This window comes from Cydia pomonella, chromosome 1 (genome assembly GCF_033807575.1).
Source record: "Cydia pomonella isolate Wapato2018A chromosome 1, ilCydPomo1, whole genome shotgun sequence".
In the NCBI taxonomy this organism is placed as follows: Eukaryota; Metazoa; Arthropoda; class Insecta; order Lepidoptera; family Tortricidae; genus Cydia; species Cydia pomonella.
This window is the reverse complement of record NC_084703.1, coordinates 22320415-22339279: the sequence shown is the minus strand read 5'-3', so window position 1 is coordinate 22339279 and position 18865 is coordinate 22320415. Positions and strand designations below refer to the sequence as shown.

General features: G+C 36.6%; 1 protein-coding gene across 1 annotated transcript in view; it reads right to left on the bottom strand.

The window, feature by feature from the left end:
• Positions 1-16797, bottom strand: part of LOC133527249 (dual specificity calcium/calmodulin-dependent 3',5'-cyclic nucleotide phosphodiesterase 1C-like) — a 62991-nt gene extending 46194 nt beyond the window's left edge. The window contains exon 1 of the mRNA XM_061864171.1: positions 15723-16797. Coding sequence (XP_061720155.1) covers positions 15723-15842 — 120 coding nt within the window. The 5' untranslated portion in view covers positions 15843-16797. The remainder of the gene's footprint in view (positions 1-15722) is intronic.
• Between the last annotated feature and the right edge of the window lie 2068 nt (positions 16798-18865).

Below are 18865 nucleotides of genomic sequence, written 5' to 3'. Positions count from 1 at the left end.
AAGCAAAATTATCCATGCACATTTGACGTCGACTATATACTCTTCTTGTACCTTATTACTTTTATTATTATTTACGTATTTTGCAACAAGGACAGCTATTGGCACTGTTCAATATGCGGTTTTCCTGGTGCGTGTTATGTTCACTGCAGACATATGGGACAATGATTAACACATTACACGTGTCCTTCACGACACAAATGAAACAAACGAAAATGTAAATGGAAAATGTACATTTAATAGATTCAATGCTGTATTACAACTTTTTTTTTTCTTCCTCGCGTTGTCCCGGCATTTTTGCCACGGCTCATGGGAGCCTGGGGTCCGCTTGACAACTAATCCCAAGATTTGGCGTAGGCACTAGGTTTTACGAAAGCGACTGCCATCTGACCTTCCAACCCAGAGGGGTAAACTAGGCCTTGTTGGGATTAGTCCGGTTTCCTCACGATGTTTTCCTTCACCGAAAAGCGACTGGTAAATATCAAATGATATTTCGTACGTAAGTTCCGAAAAACTCATAGGTACGAGCCAGGGTTTGAACCCGCGACCTCCGGATTGCAAGTCGCACGCTCTTACCGCTAGGCCACCAGCGCTTCCCAATGCTGTATTACAACTAATATATAAAATCGGCCAAGTGTGAATTGAAGTTGCGTCTGAAGGGTTCTGTAGGGTCACACATTTTTAAAATATATTTTATTTTCCTTATGACCGATTCACGCATAACCCGTTTTAAGGGTTCCGTACCCAAAGGGTAAAAGTGATCCTATTACTAAGAATCCGCTGTCCGTCTGTCACCTGGCTGTATCTGATGAACCGTGAAAGTTGGCGCAATAACAACAAACACTAAAAAGCGGCCAAGTGCGAGTCGGACTCGCGCATGAAGGGTTCCGTACCATTTAAGACGTATTAAAAAAAATCTACTTACTAGATCTTGTTCAACATTTTACCACTTTGGACACACATTTTACCACTTTGGAAGTGTCTCTCGCGCAAACTATTCAGTTTAGAAAAAAATGATATTAGGGACCTAAATATCATTTTTGAAGACCTATCCATAGATACCCCACACGTATGGGTTTGATGAATTTTTTATTTTTTATTTTATGACGTATCAAAAAAAACCTACTCACTAGATCTCGTTCAAACCAATTTTCGGTGGAAGTTTGCATGGGAATGTATATCATATATTTTTTTTAGATTTTTCATTCTGTTATTTTAGAAGTTACGGGGGGGGGGGGGCACACATTTTTTCACTTTGGAAGTGTCTCTCGCGCAAACTATTCAGTTTAGTAAAAAATGATATTAGAAACCTCAATATCATTTTTAAAGACCTATCCATAGATACCCCACACGTATGGGTTTGATGAAAAAAGATTTTTTGAGTTTCAGTTCTAAGTATGGGGAACCCCCAAAATTTATTGTTTTTTTTTCTATTTTTGTGTAAACATCATAATGCGGTTCATAGAATACATCTACTTACCAAGTTTGAACAGTATAGCTTTTATAGTTTCGGAAAAAAGTGGCTGTGACAGAATCGGACAGACAGACGGACATGACGAATCTATAAGGGTTCCGTTTTTTGCCATTTGGCTACGGAACCCTAAAAATTACAAAACCGTCGGTTTCGCTCAACGACAAAGCTTACTATAAGATAAGTGACCACTTTATGCCGTCGAGTTAGTATGACATATTATTTGTTAATTTACCTATTGACACAGTACCAATAATTTTATTCGCATCACATGTAATATTTGTATAATTATTTAGCTGTAAGATTAGTTTTAGTATTAACATTGTACGCCGCATCGCGGTTGATTGTGATGATTCTACCCTAACATAATTTTAAGATCATTGTAACTCACAATATAACAATAAAGATTTCAATTTCAATTTCCGTCCGTCCAACTCGCATTTGTCCGGTTTTTATATTATTTGTTATTATAATCACCCCGATTTGCCACATAATTGACAATTACATATCCATTGTATCATGTATCTGAAATAAATTAGTCATATCATACATAATTATAATTTAAACGAGAGAATAACAATTGTGAACTTTTGTGTATGGAACCGTAGAATGCTTGGGGCAAAGCGCGCGGTTGCTTTATGCGATAGACGCAGCGTTGAACGCGTGCGATTACGGAATTTATAAAAAATTACAATGCGCTTATCGCTTTTGGTATATTATAGTATTTATAGTATATAAAAATAGGTTCTATGTTTTTGAATTTTATTTTTAAATATTTGAAACGATTCTTTTGTGAAAACAAACCACGTCCCAACTGGTGAATCTGCAGTTTGTTTGTAGACGAGGAAGAGCTTTGTTTGCAATAATACGAGTAGTGCAGAGTTTAAGCAAATGCATGTAGCGGTGCTGTATGAATACTGTATATAAAGTACGTAAAAGGTTAAATATATATATTTTTATTTCATATTTTTTAGACATTAAAATCAACATCGAATTTCAGGGACAACATTGACTTTTGAATATCTCGAGTCGAGCGACTGGCGGGATCACGCATCAAACCGTAATGCAAGAAAGAGGAGGCCTAAGGCCCAGCAGTGGGAACAAAAATAGCCTATAAAAAACATCATATCAACCTTTAAAATTGATGAAGTAGTTTACTGTGTAGTAACTCTAAAATCTCCAAATAAAAGAGTAGTAAAACGCCGCCATTTGGTTTGTACAATTCTTGGAAATTACTGCAATGTTGAATTTATTTAAGTGATGATGATAAATGATAAATATTCAATAACGTTCATTTCGATTTGTAATGTTTTACTTACCGTTAGTATTTTCTTCGTATTAGTGTGGTAAAAATATTTTACAGTACATATGGTGCTACTTTACCGCACAAGTGCGAAAATTTGCATATGTATTACGTTACTGTGTCGAACATTTAAAGGGCCATATGTACTGTAAAACGTTGTACGATACATGTGCAAATAGGTAATTCGCAGTCTGGGGCACTGGAGGCCTTGGTCACCTTTTCTTTGTAGTGGTGTTTCTATTTAAAAACACAAGTTAAAATATTTTCATTTAAAATAATCTCATTTGTGTCTCATAGTGTGAAGATAAGAGTCATAGAATGTAATATTGGTTCTCTTGCCGCTCAGACTCTATACTTTGTTTTTTTTTTTTACATTATAAAGAACTCCACAGAAGTAAGCGTGCAGTTTTTATCGGGCTCTTTAATTGTTAACAATAATGTAGCATGGTCCATACTTATAATTTACTTCAAAACCTTCGCGAAAAGTACCCGATTTGGTACCACACGATTATTTCTTCTTTCTAATGCAAAAAATGGGCAGTAATCATTTCGCACACTTATTAATTCACAATTTATTCACTTTAGAAATAGATAGGTACAGTCAACCAATTTGATTCCTAGGCCACTATAGAACCATGCCATAATGACTTCTACGACAGTGCTTATTGAGTGATGCGTGTCAAGTATCTAGTAGTTAAAGCGACAAGGTTCTATAGTGGCCTAGGATTCAAATTGGTTGACTGTACATTTCTCAAAAACACAAAATTCGCAAGTGTTTTAAGTTGTTAACGATTTGAATGCTAAATCATTTAGAAGTGGTTATATCAAATAACTATTTTAATAAAATAGTAAAATGGCAATTGAAAGCTGACAGTGTATTGATGGGGATAAGTTTGACCGGAGTTTTTTATACTAACAATGCTCATAAATTATGCGGGAATGTTTTCTTGTGTTTATAACTATGTCTATTGTAAAATAATTACCAAACTATGAATTAAAAATAGAAGGTAAGCTTCAAATGCGCTTAGAAATATTAAAATAGTATTGGTTTTTATAATTTTAACCTGTTTTTTGGCTAGTGTAAAACATTCCCGCACCGAAAACCCCGACGTATGCTCATAATAATAAGTCTATAGAATCGTTTTACTCATAATATCAACAGGTACCGAATTTCTTACACAAGAAGTTTATACACGGTAAAATTTAATCGGTAATTCTTAGTTATTTTTTAACATACCCAATTTTTAAGTTATTGCAGATTTGTCGATCGTCGATCGAGAAATTAAACTTAAATTGAAATTTATTGTCACCCTACCAATGGTTTAGTTTGACGAGTTTAAAACCTCTTTCCAAAGTAACAGCCATAAAGAATTAAAGCCTTGAGCAATAAGCTGTCAATTTGTTAAATTCCCCGCCAAAGCGACAGCGCTTGACTTACTTACATTTCACTTAATGAGATACATACATGCATTAAATAATTCTAGGTTAATTAGTTAGTTTGCGCCCATGTGCGACAATTTGATTATATTTACGATTTTACAATTACAATTTTAATTTTATTACACTAAGTATATTTCTCCTCCCATGCATGAGGCCTGTGCCCAGCAGTGGGACGTATATAGCCAGAATTATTATTATTATTTGTATCTCCTTGGATTTCACGGGTCTATAAATCCCGGTCTTTTGATAGGCTTGCGTGGGGATATAGATCCAACACGTAGGGGCCCCTTGGAGAGCTTTAATGTCCCAACAATAGACACCCATGAACCGGTCGCAGCAGGCATTGGGACTATTGTAGTAAAAGTGAACAGTATAACGGTCTATGGATTGAAGTTTGAGAGGACAATGAGACTGGGTTATTGCAAAGAGGTCCAGACACCTGTCATAACAATGTTTTCACTAGTTATTGAGGCAGGCGGTAACTCGCCGCCCACTAGATAGGCCCCTGAAAATGCCGTCGTGAAGACGACCAGGAGCAACACCGGTGTGAGCAGTGGTTGATAACATCCACTGTGCCAACTCGCGTCTTATGCAAGTTTTCACTTCCACCCCTGGACCATTTAGCTCTAACGACTCCTCTCTGGACGGCCAATGAAGGCAAGCCAGAGCTGAGCTTGTGTCCTACGGGTCCCCTTGGGGTTCCACTCCGACCGACGAAGACACGCCGGAGACGGAGACCCTGACCGACTCTCTGGAGCACTCGGGTCCGTGGGGTCGTAACTCCCCAACAACTCACCACAAGCTGCCCTGCTTATTATTATTATTATTAAGTATATTTAATTCCGAAGTTAAGTAACAATAACATAACAACTTTTTTTGCGTTTTTCTACTAGCAAGTTGGGTGTGTTTCAGTATATTTTCAAAGTTTTTATTTAAAAGATCTTTTATAGTGTCAATTAGTTTGGCTGATTAGCTCTGAAGTTGGCACTATTGGCGGGTCTTTGCCTATTGAAAAGCGAAACATAAAAAAATACTTGGGTTAAACGGAGATCGGGAGGAGAGGAAAATACTTGGATGTTTTGTTTCGGAATTGTAATTATTAAGAATAAGTTAACTAAAGTTTTACTGGTGATATACATCTACAATAATACATATATCGACAAATCTGCAATAATGCAAAAACATCCATAATTTCGTGTAACCAACTGCAAACTAGTGTGTAGCTAGCGATAAGACTTTTGATCGACGTGTTGTATGTAAGTACGTGCAAATTTAAATAATAAGAGTATTGAAACTCAACCAAGTGTTAATCTAGAATTAGTCGCTAATAAATAACCGATGTTTGAGATATACCTAACCATTTTTAATTGATAAATAGCGACTAAAATACATTTTTATACCAGATTCCTTTCAAAATCGTTGCGACGTAAAGCCCGACCAGAAATATATTATCATTGTCAAGAGGGCGCTGTTATTCTTACGTATAGAGTGACAGTTCAGTTTAGTATGAAAAATTATGTTCCATTGAAATTCCGCAATATGGCGCGTGATATGCGAGTTCGAGTTCCGTACCATTATTTAGTATTTTTGGTTATAGCGGCAACAGAAATACATCATCTGTGAAAATTTCAACTGTCTAGCTATCACGGTTCATGAGATATAGCCTGGTGACAGACGGACGTACGGACGGACGGACGGAGGGACAACGAAGTCTCAGTAATAGGGTCCCGTTTGACCCTTTGGGTACGGAACCCTAAAAACTACTGAACGGCTTTTCATGTGGTCCTTTCATGTTACCTATCAATAGGATGATTCTTGGGGAAGGTTTAGGTGTAATATTTGTTAAGGTTTAGTGTAAATTGGTTGAAATATGACGATGTTTGCTAAAGAAGTCGGAAAACATCACGCTGCCTAGGAACTTTAATCGAAAACGCTGCCATTAGGCATCCATCCATTTGAGATATAACAACACAATGTATGGTGGAATTTTCTCTCTTTGATTGGTCGACAAAAAAGTCCGCGGTGGTACCTAGTCGGTTACTAAGTTCTGTTACTCGATTTGCAACCTGTTTATTTCCGTTAAAACAAATGCTAGCGAAAAAATAAAAAAATAGCATAATGTGGTGGATTTGTGAGCTATAATTATATACCACACATACCGCTTATCTCGTCATATCTGTAATGAATTGGGGCCTAAAAGAGAATCGTATCGCAGTAATTGCGTTGCACAAATGTGGGCACCCGCCAAACATGATTTTGAAGTTGCTTGAAAACCTAAAAATCAACAAACAATTTGTTTATCGCACAATTAATAGATACAATAGTACTCAGAGCTTCGATGACCGCAAGGGGTCTGGAAGACCACGCACCGTTCGGACCCCAGCTCTAATAAAGCCAGTGAAGGCGAGAATTGCAAGAAACCCCGTCCGGAAGCAAAAGTTGTTGGCAATACAAGTCTGTGAAGAAAAGCTCCCAAAAAAAAAAGTTATCAATGAAGACCTTGGACTACACGCTTACCGCAGACAAAAAGGTCATTTGCTTAATGGACGATTAAAGACTATGAGGCTAGAGAGAAATGGCGTGCTATTGAAGCGGTACGCACAAAACGGCCACCGAAAAATACTATTTACAGATGAAAAAAATTTTACCATTGAAGAATGTTGTAACCGCCACAATGACAAGAGTGTATGCAAAAAACAGTCAAGAGGCGATTGCGGCTGTTCCGAGAGTGCAACGAGACCATCATTCCTCTTATGTGATGATTTGGCTGGGTGTCTCATACTCAGCGCTAACACAGGTTCATTTCTGTGAAAAAGGTGTGAAAACTGGGGCCAAAGTTTACCAGGAAACCGTTCTCGAACCAATAGTGAAGCCCTTAAGCCACACCCTATTTCAAAACCAGCCATGGGTCTTTCAACAGGACTCAGCTCTTATACATAAGGCAAAAACAACTCTAGCCTGGTTTCGAAGGAACAAAATTGACTTTATTGCCCACGAAGACTGGCCGTCTTCCAGCCCGGACCTTAACCCCCTGGATTATGCCATATGGCAAGTTATTGAGGAAAAAGCCTGTGCTAAACCCCACACAAATCTTGACTCCCTCAAGCGGGCCATAGTTAACACAGTGATGGAATTAGACATGACAATCATGCGTGCCGCTATTGATGACTGGCCTCGACGTTTAAGGGCCTGTGTCAAGGCCAGAGGAGGCCATTTTGAATGATATTGTCATATGTTATTCCTGATTTTGTGTACTTCATTTTAATATATAGTTTATTCAACTTTGGTTCGTATATTTTATGTAGATAAAGATTATTGCAGTAACAGAATTTAGTAACCAACTAGGTAGTCGATATCCTATACCTTATAAAACAAAGTCCCCGCCGCGTCTGTATCTATACGTCGCCGCGTATGTTTCTCTGTATGTCCGCGATAAACTCAAGTGATTCTTGAGGTTTAGGTTTAGGTGTATAATTGGTTAAAGTTTTGTGTAAATTGGTTGAACAATGACGATTTTTGAGAATGAAGTCGGAAAAAATGACGTTGGCTAGGAGTTTTTTTTATATATTTTATATATATATATTATGTCTGTATGTATGTATTTCAGTACCATTTTAATATATTCCAGTCTTACGGGAATTCAAAAACCGTAACTGCTAAACATTTTATCTAGCATATGTGTGTATATATTAATAAAATAGTATGGCTAATACAGTATACTAACCATTTTATGATCTGAGATACTAACATAAAGTGGTTGTGACAGAATCGGACAGACAGACGGACATGACGAATCTATAAGGGTTCCGTTTTTTGCTATTTGGCTACGGAACCCTAAAAAGCTAGTACTCCCCCGGGAAAAACAATATAAACCATTGTCCTTCAGTACACCTGCACGAAATAAGATCTTTTTCGAGCAAGTGTGATGAAAAATACGTAAACGTATAAGTGAATGTGAAATGCTAACCAAATCTGTCAGTTTTTAGGGTTCCGTACCCAAAGGGTCAAACGGGACCCTTTTACTGAGACTCCGCTGTCCGTCCATTTGTCACCAGGCTGTATCTCATGAACTGTGATAGTTAGCCAGTTGAAATTTCTACAGATTATGTATTTCTGTTGCCGCTACACCAACAAATATTAAAAACAGAATAAAATAAATATTTATTTCCAATCTCGAGGTTCTCATCCAATCGCGGGGTCAGTACTTGGATGGGTGACCGTTTTTATATATAATGGTACGGCGGAACCCTTCCTGTGCGAGTCCGACTCGCACTTGGACTAATTTTCATGGTTCCGTACCCAAAGGGTAAAACAGGGTCCGTCTGGCTGTAAGTCTGTCGCCAGGCCGTATCTCATGAACTACGATTGTTAGACAGTTGAAATTTTCATAGATGATGTATTTTTGTTGCCGCTATAACAACAAATACTAAAAAAGTACGGAACCCTAACTGGGCGAGTCCGACACGCACTTGTCCGATTTTTTCATTTTCAATATATTGTCATTGTGTATTGTATTGGAACCGTGTGCATAGGAAGGAACTGCCATGCCACCTTGTGGTCTACAAGACCTGTCGGAAACAAGCACAAGTGCTGCCCCTACAGTTTACGCACAATCTCTTGAGCGTTGGAGGGTCTGCCACCTTGTAGCCTAAAACGAAAACAAGAAATTGACATTGAGTCTTCAAGCTTTTAAAACGAGGATCTTGTGTTGCCCCCTATAGACTTACACACAGGCCTAAACACTGACAACAAGTGTACAAAGATCTAACTAACATTATATTAGTACACACACACAGTGGCTTCAAGTGAAAATAACTTTCACTTTCTGCAACACACTTGGTTGGTTGCTAACTGATTGATACCTACATATATGCAGCGTTACTGTGAATTATAAATACAGGAACGGTCAGCTACACAAATATCAAAACATCTAACATCATAGAACCTAACCTTACCTCGGGCCACTGCAGATGTGGCAGGGTGAATTTCATCACTAAAAAATTCACCATACAATTTATTTCATGTGTAATTTAACACGATTCAAGCTATTCAAAGTTATAAGTGGCTATATACTGAGTATACACGATGCTACATGAGAAAACCGAAAGATTTTGACAGTGTATTACTGATCACATTTAGAGACTAAAATGTCATATAAACTTTTTTGGATTTCGCCTACAAATACAAAACTTTATTAATAACGCCAAAGTTATAGGTCAAAATGTCTTAATAATAGGTACAATAGTACTTAAAACAAACATGTCAATGTCACAGAGTAATATATAATATAGATCTGATTAACATTAATTCTCAATTCATATAAAAACCACTCAACATAATTTAAGTTAATAGAATTTCTTAGTACAGTCAGCGTCAAATACTCTGTATCAGTCAAAGTGGCCAAATAGTTCGGTACACCATATATTTAGTATGGTGTACCGAACTATTTGGCCACTTTGACTGCTACAGAGTATTTGACGCTGACTGTACCTTAAATAACCTACGAGTATGTACACGGTAGTTTAAAAAACTCATCGACGTCATACAAAGATAAGGTTAGTAGCCACTTTCGCAGTCTACATTTAAATATATCGGTGGAGGCTGCATTTCTGACCACTGCGGGCAGTCTGTTATAAACGGACGGGCCCATAATGTATGGAGAACGCTCTGACTTCGAAAGCTTGTGTTTAGGAGTGACAAGACGGTAACTATATTTATTGCTACGGAGCGCATGACTCTGATTTGTACCGTGTTTTTTGAACAAGTGTAAGTTTGAGTGAGTGAATAGCGCCACCTGGTACACAAGTTCGCCTGGCAATGTCAAGACCCCTAGGTCCTCGAAGAGGTTTCTGCATGAGGTGTCGGTTGGTGCCTTAACAATGGCACGTAATGCTTTCTTTTGCATTCGAAATACACGCCGGGAATCAGCCCCTCGGGCCCACACCTCGGCACCGTATGTGAGAAGACTATGCACCGTCGCAAAATAGCAGGAGCGCACTACGTTCAGTGACGCGGTGTTGGCCAGCCTACCCAATACGAAACACGCCCGCCCTAGCTTCGAGCTTAACTCATCGATGTGCCCGTCCCAGGTGAGAGAGGAAGTTAGTTGCAGAGTTAATACCAATGTAAAAAAAAAACATCTTCTTATCGTAACTTAGTGCAAAACGCCTTTTTGATCGCGATGATGCCATTATGGGGCGTAGTCTAAATATCCTTATTGATAGATGTCAAAAAGTGACAAGTAACCTTTGCAAGAACTAGTTTTTACAAAAAAAAACGTAAAAAATTATTTTCAGTGCCAGTTTTACCATTTTTATTTATTTACCGATATTTACTGAAACTTATATAACATTTTTTCCTTCTTTTGGCCTCAGAAGTAAGTGGTTAAAATCTTTTGGGTTCCTCGTGAGCACCGTATATTTATGATGTTTATCCATTTATTTGTGGCTTAATTTTGAAGTTATCGCTTTCGGAAAATAAGAATGTAAGATGGTGATGACAACCATGCTATGACTCTTTTATGGACGGTAATGTAATGACATACGGCATGTATGGCAATGACTATTTGTGAACTAATTTATATACATATATTAATAATATATTACAAACCAAAAACTTTTAATTGTTAGGATTTTGAACATTATCACACATAAACATTACAAATAATTATTGAACATAAGACGTTCGAATTTCCTAATTTTCGCACTTGTATCGTAATGTACTATTATCAGATAAGACCCTTACGTGAGTGTAAATTTGCCTTAGGACCTGTTTACATTTTGATTAGTGTTTAGTAGAAGTTCATACATTTGCTATCTGCCTTAGGACCTGTTTATATTTTGATTAGTGTTTAGTAAAGTTCATACATTTGCTATCTGCCTTAGGACCTGTTTATATTTTGATTAGTGTTTAGTAGAAGTTCATACATTTGCTATCTGCCTTAGGACCTGTTTACATTTTGATTAGTGTTTAGTAGAAGTTCATACATTTGCTATCTGCCTTAGGACCTGTTTATATTTTGATTAGTGTTTAGTAGAAGTTCATACATTTGCTATCTGCCTTAGGACCTGTTTATATTTTGATTAGTGTTTAGTAAAGTTCATACATTTGCTACTAAACGTAAGTGCTATCTTGGACGATCGATGTTCGAAATGACATTGATATGTCACAGTTTTTCATTGCTTGGATGAGTTCAATGTAATTCCCGTGTTACAACAACGCTATATGCAACATTTAATTTGTACTTTAAAAAAATGTGAAGTTTAACCATGCCATTAATTTCCTTAAGCATACTTACCAATACCCTTAAGTTAACGGAATTCAATAAAAACACGACGTATAATACACTTGAGTTTCATTTATCATTTTAGATAATAGTCTTAGAAAATATATTATGTGCCATGGTACATATGAGCTAAGAGAATTTGAAATAGAGGTGGAGCGCTCTAAAGATGCCGCCATACTTTTGACCTATGATCTATTACAGGGGTTCCCAAAGTGTGTGCCGCGGCGCCCTGGTGCGCCGTAGAAAGTAAAGAGGGGCGCCGTGAGTTCTATCATTATCCGAAACCACAAATATTCGCGGGTACCTATTTGAGCGCTCGCATCGGTAAATAATATAGCGTCGTGTCACTCTTTTTCGACTGTGATTTTAAATTTACAAGGGCGCCGTTGCAAAATACTAAACTTGTAACTGCGCCGCATGTTGAAAAAGATTGGGAACCCCTGATCTATTAGATGGCGCCACTTTTTGATATTTAATAAATTTTACACATATCAGTGAATGAATAACGATTAAAGTCAAGTGGCGTTCTAAAAGTTTTAATCATGTGTCGAAAGATGGCAGTAAATTACTGTGACTACAAAGTTTTCTTTGACAATCCACCTCTTTATCAAATTCTCTTTGATATGAGTTATGCTTTTAATTTGTTAGTAGGTCCCTACCTATGTAGTAATGCTTAAATAATGTTTTGAAACCTAATATAGGAATGTAATTACCTCATACATGATGCGAAAAGCAGTTGTCATATGGCATCAAAATTAATTCCACCTTGGGCTTTAACACTTACCCCCCACTACGCTCAGGATTCTATGTTAGAATCTCTCGCTACGCCCAGGATTCAATTATAGATCCTTTTACTTCGTTGAGGATTCAATGTACGCCCACGCCGTACATATATCATTTTGCTCCCTTCCACTACTAGTCGAAGCAATTTTTACGAACTGTCAAAACGATTTGCCACTATGGAATTTATGTGAAAAGAAAGAAAGAAAACATTTTTTTTAATACAGTTGCTCAAGAAGTGCTACTTTACGTAGCTGCTTTTCGATTTTCCAATTTTTTTAAATTACACTTGTTCCAATTCATGATTACTAATTGATGAGTGTTAATGTTACTTTCCTTTAAAAGTCGTAATGAACATAAAAGCCTGCTGTTAATGTTAGAATAATAAAAATGTACACATTTCATATATTGGATATTGAAAAAGCGTTCTTAATAAGTTGTCTGAATAGAACAGAATAGCTGCCGAAACGCCTGTCAAAGAAGAGGCGTTTTTTCTTACTGCAAGGATGTTTTAAGTTTCCAGGCAATATTTGATATTGTTTGTATACAATTTAAATATACGATACACAAATAATCGTAAATAACGATACTTAGGTAATAATAGTACAATATTTTATAATTAAAATTGTTTCTGTCTTAAAGAACATGCATTAAAAAAAATACTTGTTGTTTTTTTTTTTTCAACTGTATTAAAGAGCGTCGTTCGACACACGTGCGGCAATGTCATTCTTCACTCGTCCAGAGTCTAGATATCTTGGTACTCGTGAGGTAATGACATACTTTCCGCACTAGCATCGAAATGTACTATATTACCATCATAATATATTATATATGAAATACTAGTGAATGTCGTCACGGTCAACTTACCAACTCTTTTTAGTTCTATATGATTTATAAAATAGAAATTGTGTCTAAAAATAATTGTCTACATTACGTATTAACGTTCTGAGCTTAATTTCATGCATGGTGTGAAATAAATTATTTTAAATACAGTGAACATCCCTTTACCCCAGCCTACCTTATAGACATACATGTTTTAAAACTACATATTATTATAAAAATCTACTTATGCTTTTTCCCACGACCATTAATTTTCAATAAGCATATGAGGGTTAAGCCACTTTTAAGGTCATCTATCATTGGCCCTTTTTTTGATTGAGACCGGATAAAGGTGTCATGATATAAATAAACCCGGCCAAATGCGAGCCGAACTCCTGTTTTACAGGTTCTGACCATCAGTCAATTTTTAACAACCTAATTAAATAACTTATGAACTATTTTAATCTTAAAATTATAACTATATGTATATGATATGATATAGTTTGCACAACATTAAAATTTCCTCAATAAACCCCCAAAATAGTGTTTAAAATTAATTTATTTATATTACATGCCCATCTTTGGGTCACAGACATACATATATTTGAAAACATAAATAATATACCTAATAATATTAAAGCTATTGTTAAAAAAATCACTAATAGATATACATGTAAAAAGACTTGGTAGCATCTAAAAATATTTAATTGTAACTTAATAACTTAAACAAGAGTTGCATCCCCAAATCCTTGCCTTAGTCCATATAATATTATAAATATAAGATTAGGTTTAAGTTTGGTAAAAATATAATTTATTTTGTTCCTAAAACAATAAACAGTTTTTTTTTTTTTATTTATAAGAGGACCAAATTTCAACTTATTTGGTTCAGTTCGTTTCAGAGCAATTAGGCTGTGACAAACGGGCAGAAAGACAGATAGATGCACATGGGATCCTATAAGAGCCCCGTTTTTTGTCTTTTCAGGTACCAAACTCTAAAAGTAATTGAATAGGACATGGCCATACAAGATAATAAATAAAATTTTGACAGAAAATTCATTTTTGGTGCAAGATTTTATCACTGACTGTACTTTTCTTACCACAGGCTACTAATACTCATCAAGCCAATTCTAAAAACCCCAAGCACAATTAGGTTGCCTCGTTTCATCGCAGTGTTCCTATGGCCTCCTCCTATCTCCATCATCAGATCAGCTTGATGGTACCATAATATTGCATTATCATTAGACTTACATATTCAAACCAATATCGGAAACTGGGTCAAATTTAGCTTCCAAGATGTGACCCACACTAACATACATACATACATGCATACTAACAGGGCAAGTTAAATAAAAGCTTGTAAAAATAGAGGTTTGGAACATTTTGAAGTAGGATGCCAAATTAAAACTATCAAAACCTTAATTTTAGCCAAGCCTCAACTAAGCAAATTATCTTCCCACTTGATGATGCCATCTTCAACCTGCATGCTATGACAAGAGAAAAGAGAAAATTTATACATCATGTTACCCTAGACTTCGTAACATAATATTTTTGTCAGCATTTGGATCATAGCTCAGGTGAATTTCTCTCATCTGCTGCTATATGGCTAAATACTCAATCTGTTTGGAAATGAAGAACAGGACAAATATTAAAATTAAATGGCACATATAATAATGTTTACATTCTTTTGAAATCCTTACTTTATTAGCATAATGATATTTCTACATATATGTAATTACACTACAGGGAGTTGCTCTCAAGTACTCAAGTCAATTTTGAAAGTCCAATTCAGCATTTTGTTTTCCTGATTCTGAGATACTTTTTACCTTAACATAATCATTTTAAGCCTGCCCATTTAGATTTCTGAACTAATTTAGTAATTAATATCCTTAGGGGATGGGACATTAAAAGACTAAAGACTGCCATATTTATAAACCCACAAATACGACACAATGCAAAGGCTACTTTTGAGGTAATATTAAAGTATCAGGTCAATTGTATGTGTCAATCAAACAATATTTATGGGCTAATTTGAATAGGCTTCATTTATAATCAACTCCCAAAAAGGGGAAGGTTCCAGAGGGTTTGGAAGGGCCCTTTATATGGCACAATCGATGTATGTTGTAAGGCAAAAGTAATCACCCAACAAATTAAGATGTTTGTATTTTTTCTTATTCAGATTTTTAGGACAAGAAATGGTAATGATGCGTGAATTAAGGACTTTTTTTTTTACTGGTTGTTAAAGGAGAGCTTAATTGAGCCTCTATACAAGTAAGGGTTATATTATGACAGTTAAAAAGCTAGTGTTATCAAATAGTTACTTATCACATATTTACGGCATACATGGCCAATAAACAAATCATGTTGGGAATTGAATCTTGTGTTTTTGTGACTTAAATGTTGACCGAGTACCATTTTGACAGCTGATACATTGTAGCAAATATGATATGAGATTACTGGGTGTAATTTATAACATCTCCTTGAATAAGATAAAAACAAGCTGGATTTTTGTTTTAATGAGTTTACAAAGTATGTATGAACGCACTTGTGCGTAAACACACGTTAACTTGACGAGCTGCGATAAAAAATGTGCATTGAAGCAGTTACTGCTTTGATATGAAAATGTTTACCAATGTATCTTGATCGCCGAGCTCCCTGTAGTAGGACTCGCTGCTACCTCGTCTGCTGCCGATGCACATAGCTCTCCGTAACAGTCCAGACAACATTGAGCAAAACCCACATTGTTGCATAGTTCTTGTTTATACTACTAACCAAACGACTCGAGATTAACTCATAAACCGCAAAGATTTACACTGTATGAGATTCAAAATCCCATTCACCCTTACCAGACACACAGTAACACGGGCTTTACATTTTGATTATTTTTGGTGAATAATATCTGAGCACTAGAAAGAGTAAACACGTCTGTTTATGTGTCATAATTTATATCGAAATAAGTATTTCGTTTAATTTTTTGTTACGGCCATAGCGCACGATAAGCAAGAAATTTATGAACGCTACAATCAAACTAGACTAGACTACACTAACTATTCTATACCATACCTAAATACAACTATAGCTATAACATACAACGAAGACAGCGAATGAGAACGATTTTGCCAGGAATAGCCTTTTCTCGCTTGCTTATAAGTCAGATTGCGTAAGTCTATCTCTGTCATTCAGTGAAGGATGGTAGTTTTTTGAACTAGTAACATTTTTGATACAGATAAGGTAATCGTAAAAACAGTATCTGCTCTTAGTGTTTATTTTTACTGAATACTTCTGCAATCCATTAGTGAATTATATTTACGCCTTTTACTAAAGATTAAATATTTCGCCTTTTGAATTACATTTAAAATTCAATAAATAAATGAGCGATTAGATATTTGAAGGGAAGTGGTTCTCATGTCAACCAATAGTGGAGAAAATAGTGAGTTGATTTACCGCTAGGCGCGCTACTGTGCTGCGATTTTAGTAGAACATAAGTAGAACATTGCATTTACATACCTACAAAACTTCTACGTGATCTATTTTTTTGTAAAATAATTTTTGGCCCTTAAGAGGGAAGGATAGCTTTGCGATCCTAAGGAAATAACGGTATTTTTTTGTATGAAATTCCATTTCGCGTGAAAACGTTTTCCGCTTACTAAATCTTAACAAATCACTTTGATTTCGATGTCGATCGCTTCAGCGTAATATATTCTAGGTTTATATGTTTCGCTTATTTTTTTTGTTTTTGTTTTGTAAATTTGGAAAAAAAGGAAAACCTATAAACATAGTTTATCATTGTGTTAATAAAATATTTAAAAACATAGCGAATGGATTTTTTCAGCCTGTGGTCCCACTGCTGGGCAAAGGCCTCTCCTCGTTTTCTCCAATCGGCCTTGTCGTCGGCATTTTCCCACCATTTTGGGTAGAATGCGTCCAAGTCGTCCCGCCATCTCCTTTTTGGTCTGCCTGCACCCCGTCTATGGTGTTCCGTGGGTCCCACTCAGTAACCATTTTGGCCCACCTTTCCGGATGCATGCGGCAGACATGTCTAGCCCAGTCCCACTTGAGCTTGGCGATCTTGACGCCTACATCTACAACTCGAGTTTTGGAGCGTAGTTCCGTGTTTCTGATTAGATCCATACTACGAACACCTAATTATAGTACGCTCCATCGCTCGCTGGCAAACCTTGAGTTTCGACTTCAGAGCCTCAGTTAATGACCAAGTTTGAGCACCGTACGTAGGATAGGCAGGATGCACATGTCTAGAAGTTTGCGCTTCAGAAACAAAGGAAGGTCGCCCTTCATTAGCGCTTTTATGGACCAGAAGCTCTTCCAGGCCTTCTCGATACGTCTCGATACGCCTCCATCGAAAAAGGCCCCGAGACATTGACATAGGACGAGCCTTACGCACACTAAGAGCGGCGCTAGTTCAGTGGTTTCACTCACGAATTCGAGTCAATCGTGCAGTCTAACGCAACTAGTTGCGACCAATCGCGCGCGTGATTCGAACTCAACCAATCGCGTTGTGGCGTTAGACTGCACGATTGGCTCGAATTCGTGTGCGTGACACCGCTGTACTGGCCCCATTCTTATTGCCCGTAAGGCCCGTCCTTAGATATATGTCAATACCTCAAGATTGCTAATAACATTTTTGGCAGCCGTTTTGTGATCTAAAAAACGCTATTACTTTTTAAAAACTCCGCTCTTTGAATCTAGTGCACCACAAAGTTATCAAATCTCATGAAGAGCCAAGCTTCTAACTCTAAAAGTCTTAACTTCACAAATTCGAATTAATCGACATTCATGCCAATATCATTTCTTCCTATTCGCAATTCTACACAGTCTAAATTCCTCACAGTAAGTATTTAACCACATTCGCTATTGTGCACAGTCATTATTTGTGTACAGTAGCGATTCAGCCTTTTCGCAATTCTGCACAATCTGAATTCTACACAACTGCATTTCACCACAGTCGCTACTGTGCACAGTCATTATTTGTGCACATTAGCGATTCAGCCTTTTCGCAATTCTGCACAATCTGAATTCTACACAACTGCATTTCACCACAGTCGCTACTGTGCACAGTCATTATTTGTGCACATTAGCGATTCTCCCTGTTCGCAATCTCGCACAATCTTAATTCTACGCAATATCATTTTCTCAAGCATGCAATGAAATATTGTCATTCTGTTCGGTATTTTAGGCTTCAAACATTTCGTTTCGGGCGGAGCACATCTAAGAAGCCGGCAATTAAATTAAAGGCCTAGGCCGACTAAGTACTATTTTTTAATTTTCATTTCACAGATATAGGAACACAGCATCATGACATTCAGAAATGAAAAAAATAATTGAAAACAATATTTCTTATTTAATAGTTGTTTTTAATTTCATTGCTAGTTTGAGAGAAGCACTATACATACCTAGGCGTGAAAAAAGGTTGCCTGCCTCATAACTATATGCATTCGGCCGGCAACCCCTTTGGATGCACGCGACTGTCTATCTTTATCACTTTTTGACAGTTTGTAACACCTTGTATATTAAACGTGCGGAAGTGGTAAAATAAAAAGTGGCAAATGATTTTTTTAGGGTAATATGTTATAGGGCAGGAGGTATTTTATTCCATAAAAACCTTGATGTGTGAGGTATTAGGAAAGTTTTTAGGTCAGAAAATAATTTGTAATATGATACCCGTCATAACGTAGGATTTTTTTAGTATGTAATCTCAATAGCATATATCAAATAGTTCACTTTAAATCGGAATCACTTACTATGACTGTCGGAA